The 17716-nt window shown below is 39.6% G+C and overlaps 1 protein-coding gene across 3 annotated transcripts in view; it reads right to left on the reverse strand.

Annotated features, from left to right (window-relative positions):
• The window catches only part of GEMIN5 (gem nuclear organelle associated protein 5), a 1677795-nt gene that overhangs the window by 1517562 nt on the left and 142517 nt on the right, over positions 1–17716 (reverse strand). For all 3 annotated transcript variants that reach the window (XM_044069545.1, XM_044069544.1, XM_044069546.1), the window contains 2 exons: positions 11024–11134; positions 6088–6220 (listed from right to left, as the gene is read on the reverse strand). In XM_044069545.1, coding sequence (XP_043925480.1) covers positions 6088–6220; positions 11024–11134 — 244 coding nt within the window. The remainder of the gene's footprint in view (positions 1–6087; positions 6221–11023; positions 11135–17716) is intronic.

Consider the following 17716-nt stretch of genomic DNA (forward strand, 5'->3'; position numbering starts at 1 on the left):
ACTGAAGAAACTTGCTAATGAAAAATAAAAAACTTCTGTGGATAGGAATAAAAGTCACACTGAGTCCGAACTGTAGTTTATCGCTTTCATCCTTTTATTGGTATAAAGAATAATATGAAGAAGAATGTGCTGCAGGGACAGTTTATCAGATTATCCTGTATCATTTCAGAGGACAGCACCTTTCACCTGGAAAGCAAATTTCTTGCTTACATGTTTGCAAGCAAACATTATCTACGAAGTTTTCACGGATGTTGTTATGCACAGGCATAACAAACACAAACCGATCCTAAAAAATGGCTTTACCCCCAAGGCCACTGCAAGCAATGAAAGTTGCACAGATAGGAACTGCAGCTTCCCTCTACCAATCAGCAGGGACATGCGAGCCATCAAAAACATTATCAGCAGCAACTGGAACATTATCAGGGCCAGCAACGAACTAAGAAAAATTCTGGGAGAATAACCAAACTTCTCTTACAAAAGGACTACAACCCTAAAAATGGCATTTGAGAAAGACAAACCACATTTTTTAATTAATCAGGTACCAAATGACTATGTCAAAGGCATGTTCACTTGTACTAAATGTGTTGTCTGCCCGCATATTCATACGGGCACTAGCTTCTGTTTTAGGCACTGTAATCTGACCATTAAGTTTCTTAAACACTATGCCACACCATGTTTGTAGTCTATGCAGGAACATGCAACTGCTGCCAATCCTTTTACATAGGAAAAACTATCAGAAAACTTTCCGACCGCATCAAAGAGCATTTAGTAGCCATAAGGAATAAAGATAATAGCAATGCTCTGGGCAGGCACAGCTCTTTGTGTGTAAACTTTACCGGTTTTAAATTCTTTATTTTAGAGCAAGTAGATCAATTTTTTGGTGACTGTGAAACATTGTTGGAACTCAAGAATTACGCTGGCAACTACTATTAAATGCAGAGACCACCCCAGGTCTCAATGAAAACTTAAATGTAAAGTGTGCTCTAAGATGGCTAGTTTAACTACCCTCACAGAGACACACCATTAGATACTGTAAATTCAGCTGCACCAGCTCAAGTTTCAGGAGTGAGTCATTCTAAATCCAGGAAGCTGTTATTGGTTAATAAGTATCTGCAGTGTGACACAACTCATGCACACTAATTATTGCCTCTCTGTTATACTAATGCTTCTTTTAAAAAGTGTCAACTCTTTTACCCTAAGAGCAGTCATTGGCCAAAATATATCTGCAGAATTTTACATATAGAAAAAGTATTTAAGCACAAGTCTTGCACATTTGTAAATAGTTCTGATGAAGTTCTTTATACCAATAAAAGGACGAAAGCGCTAAACTACAGTTCGGACTCAGTGTGACTTTTATTCCTATCCACAGAAGTTTTTCATTAGCAAGTTTCTTCAGTTTAGTTTTAGTTCGGTTATTTGGATTATCTATATCTATAACTATATTTATCTCTCTCTCTCTCTATATATATATATATATATATATATATATATATATATATATATATATCTATATATCTCTATATATATATATATATATATATATATATATATATATATATATATATATCTATATCTATATATATATATATATATATATATATATATATATATATATCTATATCTATATCTATATCTATATATATATATATATATATATATATATATATATATATAGATAGTAAAAAACTTCCTGAGCATCTAACAAAGGACAAAGACACGGTGCGTGTTCGGTTTTGAGCGCTGATGTACAGATCATCTTCAGAATTAAATAGTGTTCGTAAGGCAAGTCATTAATTTAGTATAGGTAGTTAATGTATGCAAAAAACAGTAGTGGAATTAGCCAATCAGTTCTGTGTGCTGGGCTCAGTAGCTTATTCAAATGCATTTAATTAAGGCCAATGAGAATCTACTATTTAAATTAAGGTAACAGTTGTGATGTAATGCTTTAGTGCAAGTTACAGTGGTGTGCGCTGAGAGCGGCTGTAGAGGGTTATGTGTGCCACTTCAGAGCACACTTTACATTCAAGTTCTTATTTAGTCCTAGAGTCATTTCTGCTTTTAGTCTGAATTGCCATTTTAGCTCCCTGACTTCAAGTAGGGAGTCTGTGTCTCCGAAAAACGAGCTATTTGTTCAAGTACCAGGAATTTGAACCCTGTAAATCCTGTGAAACGAGTACAGCATTTTCCTAGTGCATTGCCAGGGTCTTGAGATCTTATTGCTCCTAGGTATTCTTTGATGTGGTCTGAATCTCCTAGTGGTTTTGCCCATGTAAAACACTGGGCAGGAGTCACATACTGCCACATAGATCACGGATGTGATGTGGCATTAGTAAAATCTTTGGAAGCAGATTTTGAGGGAGCAATGTTGGAAAATTAATTCTTGCCCCACCAAGATGTGTTTGCATGAAACACAAATGCCGCAGGGATGTTCCTTTAGGGGCTGTGGTTATGCTGTTGTTGTCCAATAGGAGTGGAGTGTCTCTGATCTCAAAACGATGCTTGCAGAGTTTTGTTTTTTTTTGTAGCAAAAGTTTGGAGACTCTCCTAAGGAGGATTTCAGTTCCTTGTCCATGTAGATGATGTCCCAGTGTGCAGACATTTGTTTGATGCTTTCAATGTCCCTGCAAATTGGCATGGGAAGCTATGAAATTTGCTTGCTTTTCAGTATTAGCAGTTCGGTAGGTAAACCCATATGTCAGGATGGGTTTGAACTTGTTGCGCCTGTCTTTGGTGACCTCTTGGAGTATCGAGCTCACCAATTGGGCTGGGTAGTCTCTCTTTTTGAACATTAGAGACAGAAACTCGGACTCCTGTAGGAAGGTGGAGTCGTTGCTGATGAGCCTGTAAAATCTGAATGAATTGGCCACCCACCACATTCTTTTTCATAAAGAATGGGTGCTGGCTTCTGAAATCCAGGAAATTGTTCCTATACGTCTCCTTTCTGTATGTTAGATATCAGGGAATTATTGGGTCCATCGATGGAGAGGAGGGTGTCTAGGAAGGCTATGCTTGAACCACAACCTGACATGACAAAATCCAAATAGGGTATGCTGCTCGAGAGGGTTTGCAGGAAGGTGGGCAGCTCTTCTTTGTGCCCGTTCCAAATAAAAAAAACAAGTCTATATAACGGCGGTATAGACCCACTTTATTGAACCCAGGAAGGTGCACGAGTGTTTCTAGTTCCCAGGTGCTCAGTATCAGATTGGCAAAGGCAGGAGCTAGCTTTGTTCCCTATGAGAGGACCAGGGACACGAGGGAGAGGGAATCCCAGGTTCAGGAACCTAGGGAGACCGATGCGCACCAGAAGCACTATGAGGAGATAAAACAGTTATGCACCAAACTTCCACAGCTAAGGAAACTGCAAAAATAAAATTACGCAAATTATGAATTTAGAGAGATACTAGAACCAATATTTGAGCATGCTTTCATTCTTTAATATACAAGAACTTCTTCAGAAAATGATTCCACTGTATAGAAACAGAATCTTCAGACCATCTTTCTGGGTAGGCACCATCACGAGAACATGCCATGGAATGCAGCAGCTCCAAAATGGACTTGGAAATAACGTCCAGCTTACACTGACTGCTAAAGTATTCAAGGAAAACCAGGGCATCACTTGCACAAATCATCAGTAATGGCATTACAGAAAAAAAGGAAGCAGCAGGAGCCACACCTCTAGCTGAATAAGCACTTAGAGCTGCATGCAGAGACCTTCCATATTTACTGTAAAAGAAAAGGAAAAAAATGGAAAGGGTGAGGTTAGAAACTTTCTTAGCAAATTTACATTTAACAAAATACACTTACAACTGGACAGCTTTGAAAAAGATTTAGTTTTGTCCACATAAAATACGAGTTAGTGGTCTGTTGACATCCTTACACCGCAGAAGGTATTCACCATGGTTAAAATCCTCAGAAGACAGATTTGCTGACTGATTCCAATTTGATTCTGATGTGATCTTGAGCATGAAAATGTGTTAATTCAAATGCGCCATCCCTCTGTGGAAAACTGAGCACAAATACCTAACAGAAAGGACCTGCAAATCTGAAAACCTTTTGCCTAAAGATGACACCAAAAGAAAAAAAAGGATGTCCCAAGGCAACAACCAAGTACACAGACCCAAGAAGGGTAGGAAAGTGAGCTTTTTAAGAAAAAAACTTCTTAGGAGGATTTCCGACAAGAGGAGTAAGGTGGAAAATATAAATTATGAAGGCTTTGCAGACCTTAAGAGAAGCATAAGAAGTGGAGTACAGCCCATAATGCAAGTTGAAAAATCACAGCCAAGCGTTTAAAAGTATGATATGGCAGCCACATGGACTTCAGTGCAGAACAGCTGAGACCAGGTCAAAATCTTTACACAAGTAGATTAGATGACGCAACTGGATGCACTTTGTTGATGGAAGGTCAGGCAAGAAAAGACAGGTTCATATTCTTCAGCAAGTCTTTCAGGTAGAAAGCCCAAGACATTAACTACCCTCTCTGGAAAGGAAGGAAGGATTTTTATCAGTAAATGGAAACGAAATCTATGGAGGATTTTCCAGAAGGCTGAGACAGCAAGGTCTGGTTGCAGATAGATGTACTGCCTTCTCCAAAAGAAAAGGACTTTGTAATCAAAACCAGGATTGTCTGGGCCAGAAGGATGCCACAAAAATAACTTTATTTGAGAAACTTTGCTTTTGTGATGAATTTGTTCATCAAATGAAACAGAACAGAACAAAACAAAGTAGCCAATCTGGCCATTTGTAAGATAAGGGTTCAAGCAAAGGTTGCCCTAACAGTAGGAATTACAGAAAAGAAGCACAGTGTTTTGCATACATCAGCGAGGAAAAGTGATCATATACTGGAGTACCTCAAAGGGGAAATATCCTTCTTGTTACCAAAGTACTGTGGAACAGTTTTAACAGTAACAGAAGACTGCAATAAAACGTGTCCACCACACAGAAGACCACCCCTTGGATGTGATAACTCCTAAAAAAAAGTGGTGCAAGTTGATTATCCCCTGCTATATTCTCAGTCATTTGGTAAAGGTGATAACAGTCATTTACTCCTGAACTGCTGATATTAAAAACAACTGCATGTTGTTCAATTATATGGAAAAGACCTCTTGAACAAAGGAGTCCTGAAAGGCTAGGAATGTCAAGAGAACTGCTCTTACTTTCAGGGTAGTGCTGGAGTATGACAACTCTGAGGCAAAAGGGCTGCCCAGTGAAGTACCCCCCACCCTTGAGCAGATGCATCTATGTCAACTGTAACCTGAGGGTTCTATAGCTGAAAATGACTCCTAAACTTAAGTCTGGTCAGCTACAAATGCCACTGGAAATGTATTTGACAAAGGGGGCTGGGAGGTTCTCATAATGGTAAAGGTGTTTATTTCACAGGCAAAATTTACAGGATTTGACTCACCAATGGAAATTGGCTAGGGTTAAAATGGTCCACAAGGAAAAAGTTAGCCTAGTACTTGCCTATAAACCTATGAATATTTAGAATAGAAATGAAAGATGTCAGGACCACTGGACCCGAGATATTAAATGAAGAACTCTCAAAAGTGAAACCTAGAATCAGAATAAAACAAACTGCCATAAGGCCCAAGGCTACAAAACAAGGCTCTACAGGAAAAGGCTACACTGACTGAAGACACAACCACTTGTAAAAGAAAAAAAAGCATCCAGTGCTGGGGCTGAAAGGTTTGATTAAGTGTTTTAACACGCACACTGTCAATGTAATGCACTAATCTGGAAGCAAATTGGACTTTACAAGTTTCACTGTTTACTGAATGGAATAGAACAGTCTGAGCACAAATTCACAAACCCTCTCTCAAAAACTTCAGTTATTTTGAAAAATGCTCTATAGTATTTCTTCCCTCTCCAGACTTCTATTCATCAGAAATCCTGTTCCACGAATAACCATTTGGCATCTTCATCACTCAGACGCTAGCAACTAAGAGTAGCTAATGTAAGCTCAATGTTTGTTTTACCAGTACCAACAGCTAAACTGCAATCCCTCTCTTCTCAATAGTTTCAGGCCTGGTACAAGCTAATACTTTATGTAATCCAACAGCAAATGAAATGGTATTTTCCAAAAGTACAAACCCAAAGCAGCTGGACACGATCTGTGTAGGCCAGCCCGGAGGCCAGTGTACTGTTAGCCAAAGACGCTCCTTTCCAATGGTGTCAATAGCTCCACCTCTCCTCTTCAGGAAAGGTAATTTTAGTGTCATCAAACCTAGGAAAAACAAATTATAATTACGGCATATAATGTTAAAATAATACTACAGTAAGGTTATACTACATGAACAGTCAAGTAAAGTGCAAAACATTCATTAGATCACATCAACATTTACTTGGTTAACAGCATTTACAACCAATTTTCCAGCGGGCAAATGAAGACCATATGTAGAGGCCATACTGGGTATATCAACATTAAAATTAGAAAGTTTAAAACTGTAGTGGACTATGGTAAGGCTAGACTACAGAAAGAAATATGAATTGAGAAAATTTCCACTGTAGCAAACAGCAGCATTTACCAATATGTACCACCACTTGCTGTGAATAGAAACACATACAGCAAAACTCCATCTGTAATTTACAATACACTGAAGAGTCCAACACCTATGAGCTTCATGACTAAGTCTCAAAAGTCAAACATTACACACATGCTTGAACACTGGGTACAGTATCTCAATTTAAAAAATTACCACTCCAAAAAAAAAACTTAAATGCTTCTCATTACCTCTTAAATTAGTCAAATATACAACCCTGTTACAGACCCATCTCACAAAATAACAGTACAAGACTTCCACTGTCAGCAATACATCAGAGAAAGTATTACAGCTTTTTTCAGTTACTGTATGTCAGAGCTGTTGGCAGTTAGCCAAAAAGGTGTCCGTCAACAACTGATGGATTTACAATGCCTGCAACCAAAAACATTGTAAACTGAACCTGTTTCTGCACTTAGCCAAGGGAAGAAAATGTATCTCAAACACCATGACATTTGCAAGGGGCTACACAGTTTTACATCTCAAGAAAAGTGAACTCCAACATTTCAAGACTTTTTTCTGTTCTTAAAGAAAACAGCACTGAAAGAGACTGAAGTCAAAGAATTAAGAATTCATCTTAACTTATTCATCAATAAACTTTGGATTAAAGTGATTTCTCTTACTGATTTGTATCAGAAGAAGTACTAATAATTGTAAATAATAAAGGAAAAAAAGTTGAGCATTATTTTTTAACATTCTGCTTTCAGGCCTTTGTATATACTGTACATAGTTCATCTTGTTTACTCCTCATAAAATATATATATATATATATATATATATATATATATATATATATATTAATAATATTTATTCTGAATTTGATTATATGGAATTTGTTTACTGGAAAATAAAAAAATTTCAAAGTAACTTTTAAACTACTGAAATACTGTTATGACCTGATCCAAGAGAAAAGACCAAGGTTTCAAAACCTTTGCTTAAAGCCCAAAAATGATATAGTAATAGCTTTAGATACTGCCTTCACAATGCAGATATCTCCCTTAAATGACAATTTCTTTACACCTCAAACTGGAGTACTACCACATCTACTATTATTTTATGCTTTTTTGCAAGGCACACAAACATCAAAGTTGAAATGTTATGCATGAAGTTAAAAGCTTTTTTCCCAAAATCTTATCTGTAAAAATTCCCCATAAATGTTGGTATTTATGACAGAAGTTGAGTGAAAGCTCTCACCAGATGGTGGTCCAATATAGCTAGCTATAACAAATTTCAGGATCTCCATATCCCCACCAAATAAAAATCCAGAAAGCATACATCGTAAGGTTCAAATGCTGCAGTAAATTTGTAGGTTACAATAATGTTTTTTCAATAAAACTGTAACAATGTTTTTTTCAATAAAATTGTAACAATGTCCCTTGCATTGTATCTAAAGCAAATTAGACACATGAATAGGAGTGAATTACTGGTGTGCCTGGTAGGACACACCCAGTGTGAGGATTTACGTCTCACTTTAAAATTTCAGAATTTAGGCTACTGCTACCCTTACACAGATCAAAGGAACTCCTTTCTATAATGTTCATTCAAACAGCCTGAGACTACAAAATTATAACAACTGCTTTTAATCAAGCTTTGAGGGTAAGAGCATTTGCAACGGTGACTAGCCTTCTACAACAATGAATTGTTGTGGACTACAACTTCAGAAAAAAATGTACTGGAAACCCTTTAAGAAGTTTATAAAGGCTAGTGTTATCATAATGCTTAATTCTATCAAGTTAAACTTGATTTTTGGGATAATATGCATTTAGGTTAGTATCCACCCGATGGCACAGCTTGATATCTGCCTAAAGTAATGTTTCTCTATTATCATAGCTCACCCTTGTTTCTAGCTAATAATTTATTTCTTATTATTCTTTGCTAAGCACAACAGCAGTATCCTAGTCTATACAATTCTACTTTAGCCTTAATCTGAGTACTTTATGAACTGTTCACTATATTGACAGTTTATTGTATAAATTATCTTTTATACCTTACACCAATATGAACTGTCTCAAGGTCTGTGAAATGAAATGCATGTGTATTCACTAAATACAAGTCACTATATCACATTTGGTCAGCTGTACTGTCTATTTACTATTTGCTGTTGGTCACCAGTGGAGTCCCCCAGGGCTATATGCTAGGCTTGCACCCCTGTCAACTACTTCTTGGATGTCAAAGGCCTCTGGCTAACAAATTTCACACACTGCAAACTGGCAGCAGTCACTGAATCATCTCAAGACAAGAACACCCTTTACGAAGGTCTAATGCAGACAAACACTTGGTACCAAAGCCACGGTTTAAAAATCGATATCACAAGATGCATTATAGTATGTTTTGGGAAGTCACCCACCCTGGGTAACTATGTCATCGATAAAACACCCTTAGAAGTTGATTCACTAGTCAGATCTGGGAATTCATGTAGATAGCAGCCTAGCCTTCGACCAGCATGTGTCCAAGGTAGGAAAAAAATCCTTCTTATAAAGTAAGGGCATGGCATCTAGATTCAAGGTCATCATACCTCTGTACTCAGCCCTCATAAGGCCCACCACACAGCATAATGCCCACTTTGAAATGTACCTGACCAGACACATGCAACTGGAACTTTCACAAAGGCTCCTTACAAAAAGGATACAGGGAATAAACACAATGTCCTATGCAAATTGCCTCAAACACCATCTACTCAGCATCATAAAGACTTTTCAGAAATTATCTTTGTCTGGCATACAAGGCATCTCTGGACCCTAATTTTGATAAATCTTTTGCACATCTGCAAAAACAAACAGCATCAGAACTACTAGATTAAAAGACCAATATTTTGCTAGCAACATAAATAGGACATGTTGGACAGACAGATATGTTTTTCAGATAATTCCCATTTTCTGGAGCAGGCTCTCTATCCATGTGAAGCAGAGTTCTGCCCTATATCTATTCAAGAGCAACTTGGACCAATGGATGAGCAATCAGAAATTCATTCCTGGACTAGCTCCTGTCTCTGATGGACAGAGGCAGTCATTAAATCACCCCCCCCTTATAAATCAAATACGAATCAAATTTGTGGGTCACATTTGGGTTGCACAACTACGCTTTTAAGGGCCTTGGTAGTTGTTACCCTAGTATATACCTATAAACCTACAGACTGCTTTTGGTCAGGTCCTGGCTGAAAACTGTTCTTTGGATTAGCCCAACTACTTGGTTAAAAAAAATTAAAACAGGGATAGGAGTGTGCTGGAACCAATGCCATTGTCAGACTTTATTCCTTAAAGGCGCAAGGTTCCACCCATGACTACCCTACTACCACAAAAACACTTGCTCAATGCCTACAACTCAAGTCATGAAGTTCTGCAGCAAAATGACTCCACGGTCCCTCTTGAACAGTGTGTGTGACTAGCACAGCAGAGCCTAGGCAGAGGTCCCATGAGGAGAAATCTTAAAGTACCACCAATCTGGACCAGGGTAACTCAGAGGTCACACCTGGGATCAGGCTGGTCACAGTCCCAGCTCCAGATAAATCAACCAGAGAATGGGTGGTACTGGATTCCTTGGACAATTAAGCTAATAGCATTGGGAAACCTCATATGAAGCACTTTACTCACAAAACAGACTGGTGCTGCCTTCAGCACTTACTGAAAATAACTACACCTATGGGTCTAGAAAGCCATTTCTGGAAAGGACAACTGTACCTCATGAAGGGCTAGGTCTGGACCTTCAATCTTTGGTCCTTATGACAGTGTTCAGGACTACAGCTGTGGATGCCTAGTGTACCTCGGCTCCTTTCACCACAAGAAAAGCTCTTTAATGTCATTGCATTAAGCCATGAGGTAGGTCAGTAGCTTTTGCTTCAGATGGTGACAAATGTAGGGTTAGATCTCTGACACTTCTAGTAATGTTTGATGTCATGTTCCCTTCCCAAACAGTAGCAGAAATGACAGTATGGATTTTGATTGGTTACTTTAATTCACTGGGTAAGATCTGTAAAGCATCTATTACAGGAACTTTACTGACAGTTGGGATCATAAGCTAACCTGTATGAACAGAAAACAGAAATGTTCAAATGATGATCACCATCACATATCCAGTATGTTAAATCATGACATGCACTGGAATATATGTGATGAGTTTAAATGTGGTATCTTCCAAATTTTGCCAAATTCTAATTGCTGCAAAGGATAAATCAAAGGACCATTCAAGAAGGGCAGTCAATGCTAGATGTAATTTATACTTTAAGATTTCTACGCATTTACTACACAACACAAAGATTATTTTACAGGCTACTGCAAATGGTAGCACATAACGTGCTCAGTTTATACTAAAACACCAAAATGCTGTCAAAAGCCAAAAAGTACTGCTAATAAGCAGCACCTTCATCATATCACAGTTTTTTCATTAACATTTTATGACTCAATGAATGAAACAAGAAAATCAGATTTTTTTTTTTTTTTTTTTTTTTTTTTAAAAGGAGACTATTGCCCCCAAGGCTGAATAACATGACTTACCTTTGCCTCTGTTGGAGTTCCAGATACGGATGGTTTGATCTCTACTTCCAGAGGCCAGAAAATAGCATTCAGTAGTGCTTTCCGGTGCAGGTTCTCCATTAAGTTCAGCTTCTAAAAGGGAAAGTAGGGTTCAGTATCACAGCAAACTGTGAAAACTTTATTAACAAAATGAAACTGTACCAATCTTCAGACTCCACCTTCTCAGGTTAAAATATTCAGTTATATCAGCTACAAAGAAGAGTCAGTACAGCTACTGTTGCATTTACATCAGAATAGTCAACTTTGCCACATTTCATTTCCAAGTCCCTCACCAATATTCTTACTCATCAATGCCACAACTTATGCAAAGACAGTTTAAACTTTCTTTCAGCTTTTCCTGGTTAGGGGTTGCCACAGCAGAACTTCGGTCTGCTCACGACTGGCAGTGGATTTTTATGGTACAGAGTTGCCAGCCCGACACCCAACCTTCAAAGAAGGCACGACCATTCACGCTCGCACCTACCTGCATGTCTATCATCAATGAACCGCAGGGAGGACAGACTCCACATAGAAGGCGCTCCAGCAGAGAATCGAATGGGAGAACCTCTTGCTGTGAGGCGACAACGCTAAATGCTTCACCACCGCGGCTTTACAAAGACAGTTTAAACTAATTACAGATATTAAAATACATTAATCATACTGTTTAACTGCAGATTTACAGAATTCCAGTGAGATAATGGAGAACACCCTCAGTCCTGCAGAATTTAGGCAATCTGGGAATGTACAGCAGGTGTAACAGTCACTCAGCCACGTGGTAATGGTCAAAAGTCAGGATCAAAGTTAAGCATGGCTACATAATTTAGCAATATAAACTTTTGCTCTGGCAGTCAAATCAGATTCCTAAAAACTGAAAAAAATATCCGCAGTATGTGACACTTGCAATGAAATCCTGATAGAGGCATTTTGTATTAAATGCAAACATACTCATGTCACACAGTATAAACAGCAGTGTACCAAATTATCAAACTAATAATTATATCTCAAGGTCAGGAAATCTGAAACAGAAATAAGATACAAAGGCCTAAAGCCATGATAAAGTCTTGGGTAATCTGTGTTTGACTGAAGGCACAGGAGATGGATCGAGTAGGAGAAGTTGGCAATGTCTGATGCCAGCTTGCTCATCCCGGGGAGGAGGCAGCTCAGCTCACTACAATGGTAACATCTGCTGGTGTACTGCCTGCAGCAATGAGCCTAGCATACCGATGCTGCTCATTACTGCACCATTCGTCCTGGAGACTTAGCATACTTGGTAACCTGCAAGCACCTCCTGACAGCATAGGTGGAACATGCAAGCTGTTGACAGAGGAAGAAATTAAGACATTCCACAGAATTTGCAAACTCTCCTGCTCCCATTACCCAACTCACACCTCCAAAACAGGAAGAAATGGGTCAATTAATCTCACTGGTCAAGAGATACTGGACACAATCTCTCTTGCTGCAGCCAATGAATTCTCTATCTCACCCCAAAAAATGAGCCATCTGGGTGCAAGAAGGGGGACTGAGTACGGCAATCCCATAAAAAAATTGGCCCTTAGTTTACAAAAAGTTTATAATAAAATTAGAGTTGGCTAAGGTACTTCCTATAATAATACATCTTTCAGAAGTGGTTCCTCTACTAGCAACGCAACATTTTGATTTATTCACTTCCTGTTAACTGACTGTTAAATTAACAGCTTGGTAATTACTTAACTAATACACAATTAATTACCTATGCTAATCCAGAATAATTAGGAGCTGGAACCCAGAGTGACATCAGCACCTCCTGCCTGGCCATTATTATTAATGATGTAAACGCAGCTCAGTATTTTTAGTCCTCAGAGTTTGAAAGATATCGTTACAATGTTGGAATTTTCTACAGGCTGCAAAACAGGGTTTACATGCATAAAGATGTATGCAAACACTGTGCGTGAAAAGAAAATTTTGTTTAGTGCCTTTAGACATGATTCTTTGAGAAAACAAGATACTAATACTGGCATTTCTGTTGCTATTCCCCACCCCAAAAAAGACTTTTTAACCTAATATAATAATAGTACTGTGATTATGTGTAATTTCAAAGGTGAGAGGGGAAGAGAATCTTTACTTTCACAGTGAATCCTTTTCAAAAGGACTTCAGTGGCTATACCAACAATAAGAGGTGGACAGATGTAAAAGCATAACCTGGGCTGTGGTTTCAACTTTTAGTGCCTGGTAAAAGTGTCAAAAGTAGTCCTAATGGCAGCTACAAAAAATAATTTGTGCAAAAACAATTGTAAAGGGAGTTGCAGGAGGTGTTGCTCTGATGCTCCTTAGCAGAATATTCTGTAATGTTGTCAAAGATTTATTGTTCTTGTTGCAACAAAAGGCAAAAAAAAAAGGGTTAACCACTTGGAAACAGCAAATGTTATTATTATGAACTTTTTTATTTAATTAAGATTCAAGCTGCTGATCTGTACTTAAAGACAGAGTTCTGCTGGAATTATTAGTTAACTGTGTATACACATGTTGATAACCGATCCCCATCATTCTGGTAAAGCAATGTCGTTCGGCTTTTCCCGGTCAGTGGTCGCCACAGTGGATCACCGGTCCACAGATTGATTGGCAGTGGATTTTTACAGTACCGAGTTGCCAGCCCAACACTAGACCTTCACGGAAGGAACACGTACAGGCACCTATCTGCATGTCTTTAAAGTTCACTCAGCTGCAGGAAGGACATGCAGACTCCACACAGAAGAAAACTCCAGCTGAGAATCAAACCGAAGAACCTCTTGCTGTGGGGCGACAACGCTAACCACTGTGGCCCCCTAATCCATCAATCCCCAGCATTCTGGTAATTAAGGTAAAAACAAGTATCTAAATGGGTTTATTAAGAAAAACTGCCAAGATAACCTTAAGCATGGCAGAAGGATTAGTCTCTAGAGATGCTCTTTCATGGTGGAAAACTCCAAGATGTGAGGTATAAGGTGGCTTACCGTGTGACCGCTTGTAATTTTTAAAATCCTTTTCCCTGATAAATGTTGCTTCACAGGACAAGTACAATTTGTTTAAAGGGAGGTAATGTTATGGAAGTTCAGATCTCAGAACAGAAGTAGGTCTTAGAAAGACTTTCTTATCATTTCATAAGACACTGATGTGTGTACTGGCTATTACTTATGAAGTGCTGAAACGAGCAAAAATGGCACAGGCATGGACTTTGACAAATACTTTAAGTTATGTTCAAATATGTTCTTTAATTAATCCAATAAAGTAAGAAAGTACATTTGTGTACACTTACCATAAATGTAGATGTTTGAGTGTATTCACTGTTGCAGTCATTACATTTGGGTTATCTGCTTGCAGTAGCCCTCAGTCGGCCTGATTAACAAAGTCTTGGGTCCTGCGTCGGACGCTGTCCCTTCTTCCATGACGTCAGGTCGTCAGAGGGATAAAACGTGCAGCAGACGCCATTACATCAGTTTTTCTTGCCCCAGATGTCAGGTGCCCCCCTGATGGGAAGCAATTAAATCTATAATTACAAGGATATACCTCCAACAAAAAAGCAAATACATCAAAAAGCTTTTTGAGCATAGTAAGGGAGAGTAGAGGCATAGCCAAAAGAATAAAGGGGGCTAGAGGGAAGGTAACCAGGACTGCAACAGTGAATACACTCAAACATCTACATTTATGGTAAGTATACACAACTGTACTATGTTCTTCATGTTTCACTGTTGCAGTAATTACATTTGGGTAGATTCCCAAAGCTAAAGGTTGGGAGGAGGAATTTAAATAGAATTAGGACCAGCTAGAAGACCCTGCAAGACTGCAATGGCAAAGCCAGCTCTGGATTTAGAGAAAATTGGCAAATGATAATGCTTGGTGAAAGTATGTACAGAACTCCAGGTGGCAGCTTCTAGGATGTCCCTGGTAGGACCACCCCCTGAGAAAGGATGTGGAGGTAGATGCAGCCCTGGTTAAATGGGGTCTGATGCCCTGTGAGATAGGTTTTCCATGGTGCTTATAGCAGAAATGAATGCAGTGGCCTATCCATTTTGAAATGGTTTACCTTGAAATAGCTTTCCCCTCTGTCCCCGCAGAAAATGCCACCAGCAGTTGTTCAGATTTCCTTTGAGGTTTAGTCCTGTCCAAGTAAAATCTAAGTTGTCTGTGCACATCTAAGGAGTGCAGTATTCATTCCCCTTTGTTCTGTGGGTTAGGAAAGAAGGTAGGCAAATGAATGGACTAATTAAGAGCCACACTGGATACCACCTTGGGCATGAATGAGGGATTGGTTCTGAGGGACACCCTGTCCGCATGAAAGATGACGAAAGGCTCCACTGCCATAAGGGCCTGTAATTCAGATACCCTTCCTGCAGAAGTGATTGCTAAAAGGAAAGCTGTTTTCCAGGAAAGGAATTTTAAATCTGCAGTAGCAGCTGGCTCGAAAGAAGGAAGAGTGAGTTTCTCCAAGACAAAGTTAAGGTCCCAGCCAGGCTGGAGTTGGAGCTCTCCTGGGTGGCCTTAAATTTTTGGCCCCTCTGAGGAACTGCTTGAGCAGTGGGTGAGAGAAGAGGGGAGACACTCTGTGCTGTAATGAGCTGAAATGGCTGAGGCATGAATTTTGATGGAGAAAAAGGACAAACCCTTATGAAGCATCTCAGTCAAGTATTGTAGAATCTGAGGTAAATTGGGCACTGCTGCGCTCATCCCTTGAGATGTATTCCAGGCACAAAATCTTTTTCATTTTGCAGCATAAGATTTTATAGTACTAGGCCTCCTTGCCTCTAAAATGATACCCATCACTGATTCACTGAGGGATGGTAAAGGAGAGATTAGGTAATTAGCCAGGCTGCTAGGCTCAGAGTTTGCAGCTGAGGGAGCAGAATCTGGTTCTCCTGCTGAAACAACAGGGAAGGAGTCTGAGGCAGGTGCCATGGGGACAAGCGTGACACACTGCGCAACAGGGGGTACACCAGTGTTGGCATGGCCAGTCTGGTGCAATTAAAATTGTCCTTGGCCTGTCCTGTTTGATCTTTAGTAGTACCTTGGAGAGCAGAAGCAGAAGAGGAAAGGCATAAACGGATATGCTTTTCCAGCTGAAGGATAGAGCATCCACTTTCCATGCTAGCTTGTGGGGAATCCTTTTGCAAAATTTGTCCAATTGATGGTTCTGGGGGGAGGCAAACAGGTCTATATCTGGGCTCCCACACTTGCTTGTCAACATGTTGAAAATCCTTAGTTCCAGTTTCCACTCGTGTGGGTCCATGAAGTTTCTGCTTAGTCCGTCTGCCAGTGTATTTAGTTTTCCTGGCAGGAATTGAGCTTGTAAATTCACTTGGTAGCTAAAGGCTGTGTTCCACAATGCCATGGCTAGTCTACAGAGGGGGTAAGAATGTGTACCCCCCTGCTTATGTACCACATGACAGTGGCGTTGTCCATCTTTACCATTAGTTGTCCTGGAAAAATGTTGTCCTTGAAGGCTGTCAGAGCATTCTGTACAGCTAACATTTCCTTTTGATTTATGTGCAGGTGCATTTGACTTGGGTTCCATTTGCCCAGAATGCACTTCCCTGCCAGGTGAGCCCCCCATGCATAGTCTGATGCGTCTGTTAAGGTTTGGGCGGCAGGGGGTAGTGTGAATGGTAGTCCCCTGTTTTGGTGGCAGGCCTCTGCCCAAAGGAACTCTAGGTGTAGGCAAGGTATGAAAGGAATCATTGCTTCTAGATCCTGTGAATATTGACACCATAGGCTTTTGAGATACCATCGTAGTTTCCTCATATGCAGTCTTGCATATGGAATTAGAAGAATGCAGGAGGCCATGAACCCCAAGGCTTGCAGTATTTGCCTTGCAGATAGCTGGGTTTTTGTGGCCACTTGTTTGAAGTAGGTTGTCAAATTAATCCGTTTTTCTGATGTGAGGAAAAGCTATCTGGGAAGTTGTATTCAAGCTTGCTCCCAGGAATATAATTTGTTGACAGGGTACCAGGTGTGATTTCTTTTCATTTATGGTGTACCTCAGACAAGTCAGCACCCTTTGAACAAAGGCCAGATGATTCAAAAGTATGTCCTGGCTTTCTGCCTGAATAAGACAATCGTCCAGGTATGGGTATATTTGAATATTTCTTTGCCTGCAAAAATGCAATGACTGGAGCTAGGCACTTTGTGAATAGCCTGGGCGCAGTAGATAAGCCAAAGGACAGTGCAGAGAACTGATAGTGCATGTAGCCTTCTTTGAAGCATAGGTATCTTCTGCAAGACTCCCTGATAGGGATGTGCAGGGTATGCTTCTTTTAAGTCTAGTGTTGCCAACCATGCATCTTTGCCTAGCCAAGAAAGCAGCTGGTGAGTCAGCATTTTGAATTTTGGAATCACCAGAAAGGTGTTTAGAGTAGAAAGGTCCAGGATAGGATGCCATGTATTGCCTTTTCTTGGTACCAGGAAAAGTCTCGAATAGAAACCTTGTCCCTTTTCCTCTTCTGTACCAACTGAATAGCCCCCATGCTTAAGAGAGAGAGAGAACTTGATTTTGGGCCTCTGCCCATTGATTTTGGGATAGATCTGGCCACCCGCTTGGTGTTGGTATTGTGTGGAATTGAAATGTGTATCCTTGGGACACTACATTTAAAACCCATTTGTCCTGGGTAATGAGTTCCAAGTTTTTGGCCTGCAGACCAGTCTTTCTGCCTAAAGGAGCATTCAGTT

Source organism: Protopterus annectens, chromosome 4.part0 (assembly GCF_019279795.1).
Source record: "Protopterus annectens isolate FY-2018-M chromosome 4.part0, PAN1.0, whole genome shotgun sequence".
In the NCBI taxonomy this organism is placed as follows: Eukaryota; Metazoa; Chordata; order Ceratodontiformes; family Protopteridae; genus Protopterus; species Protopterus annectens.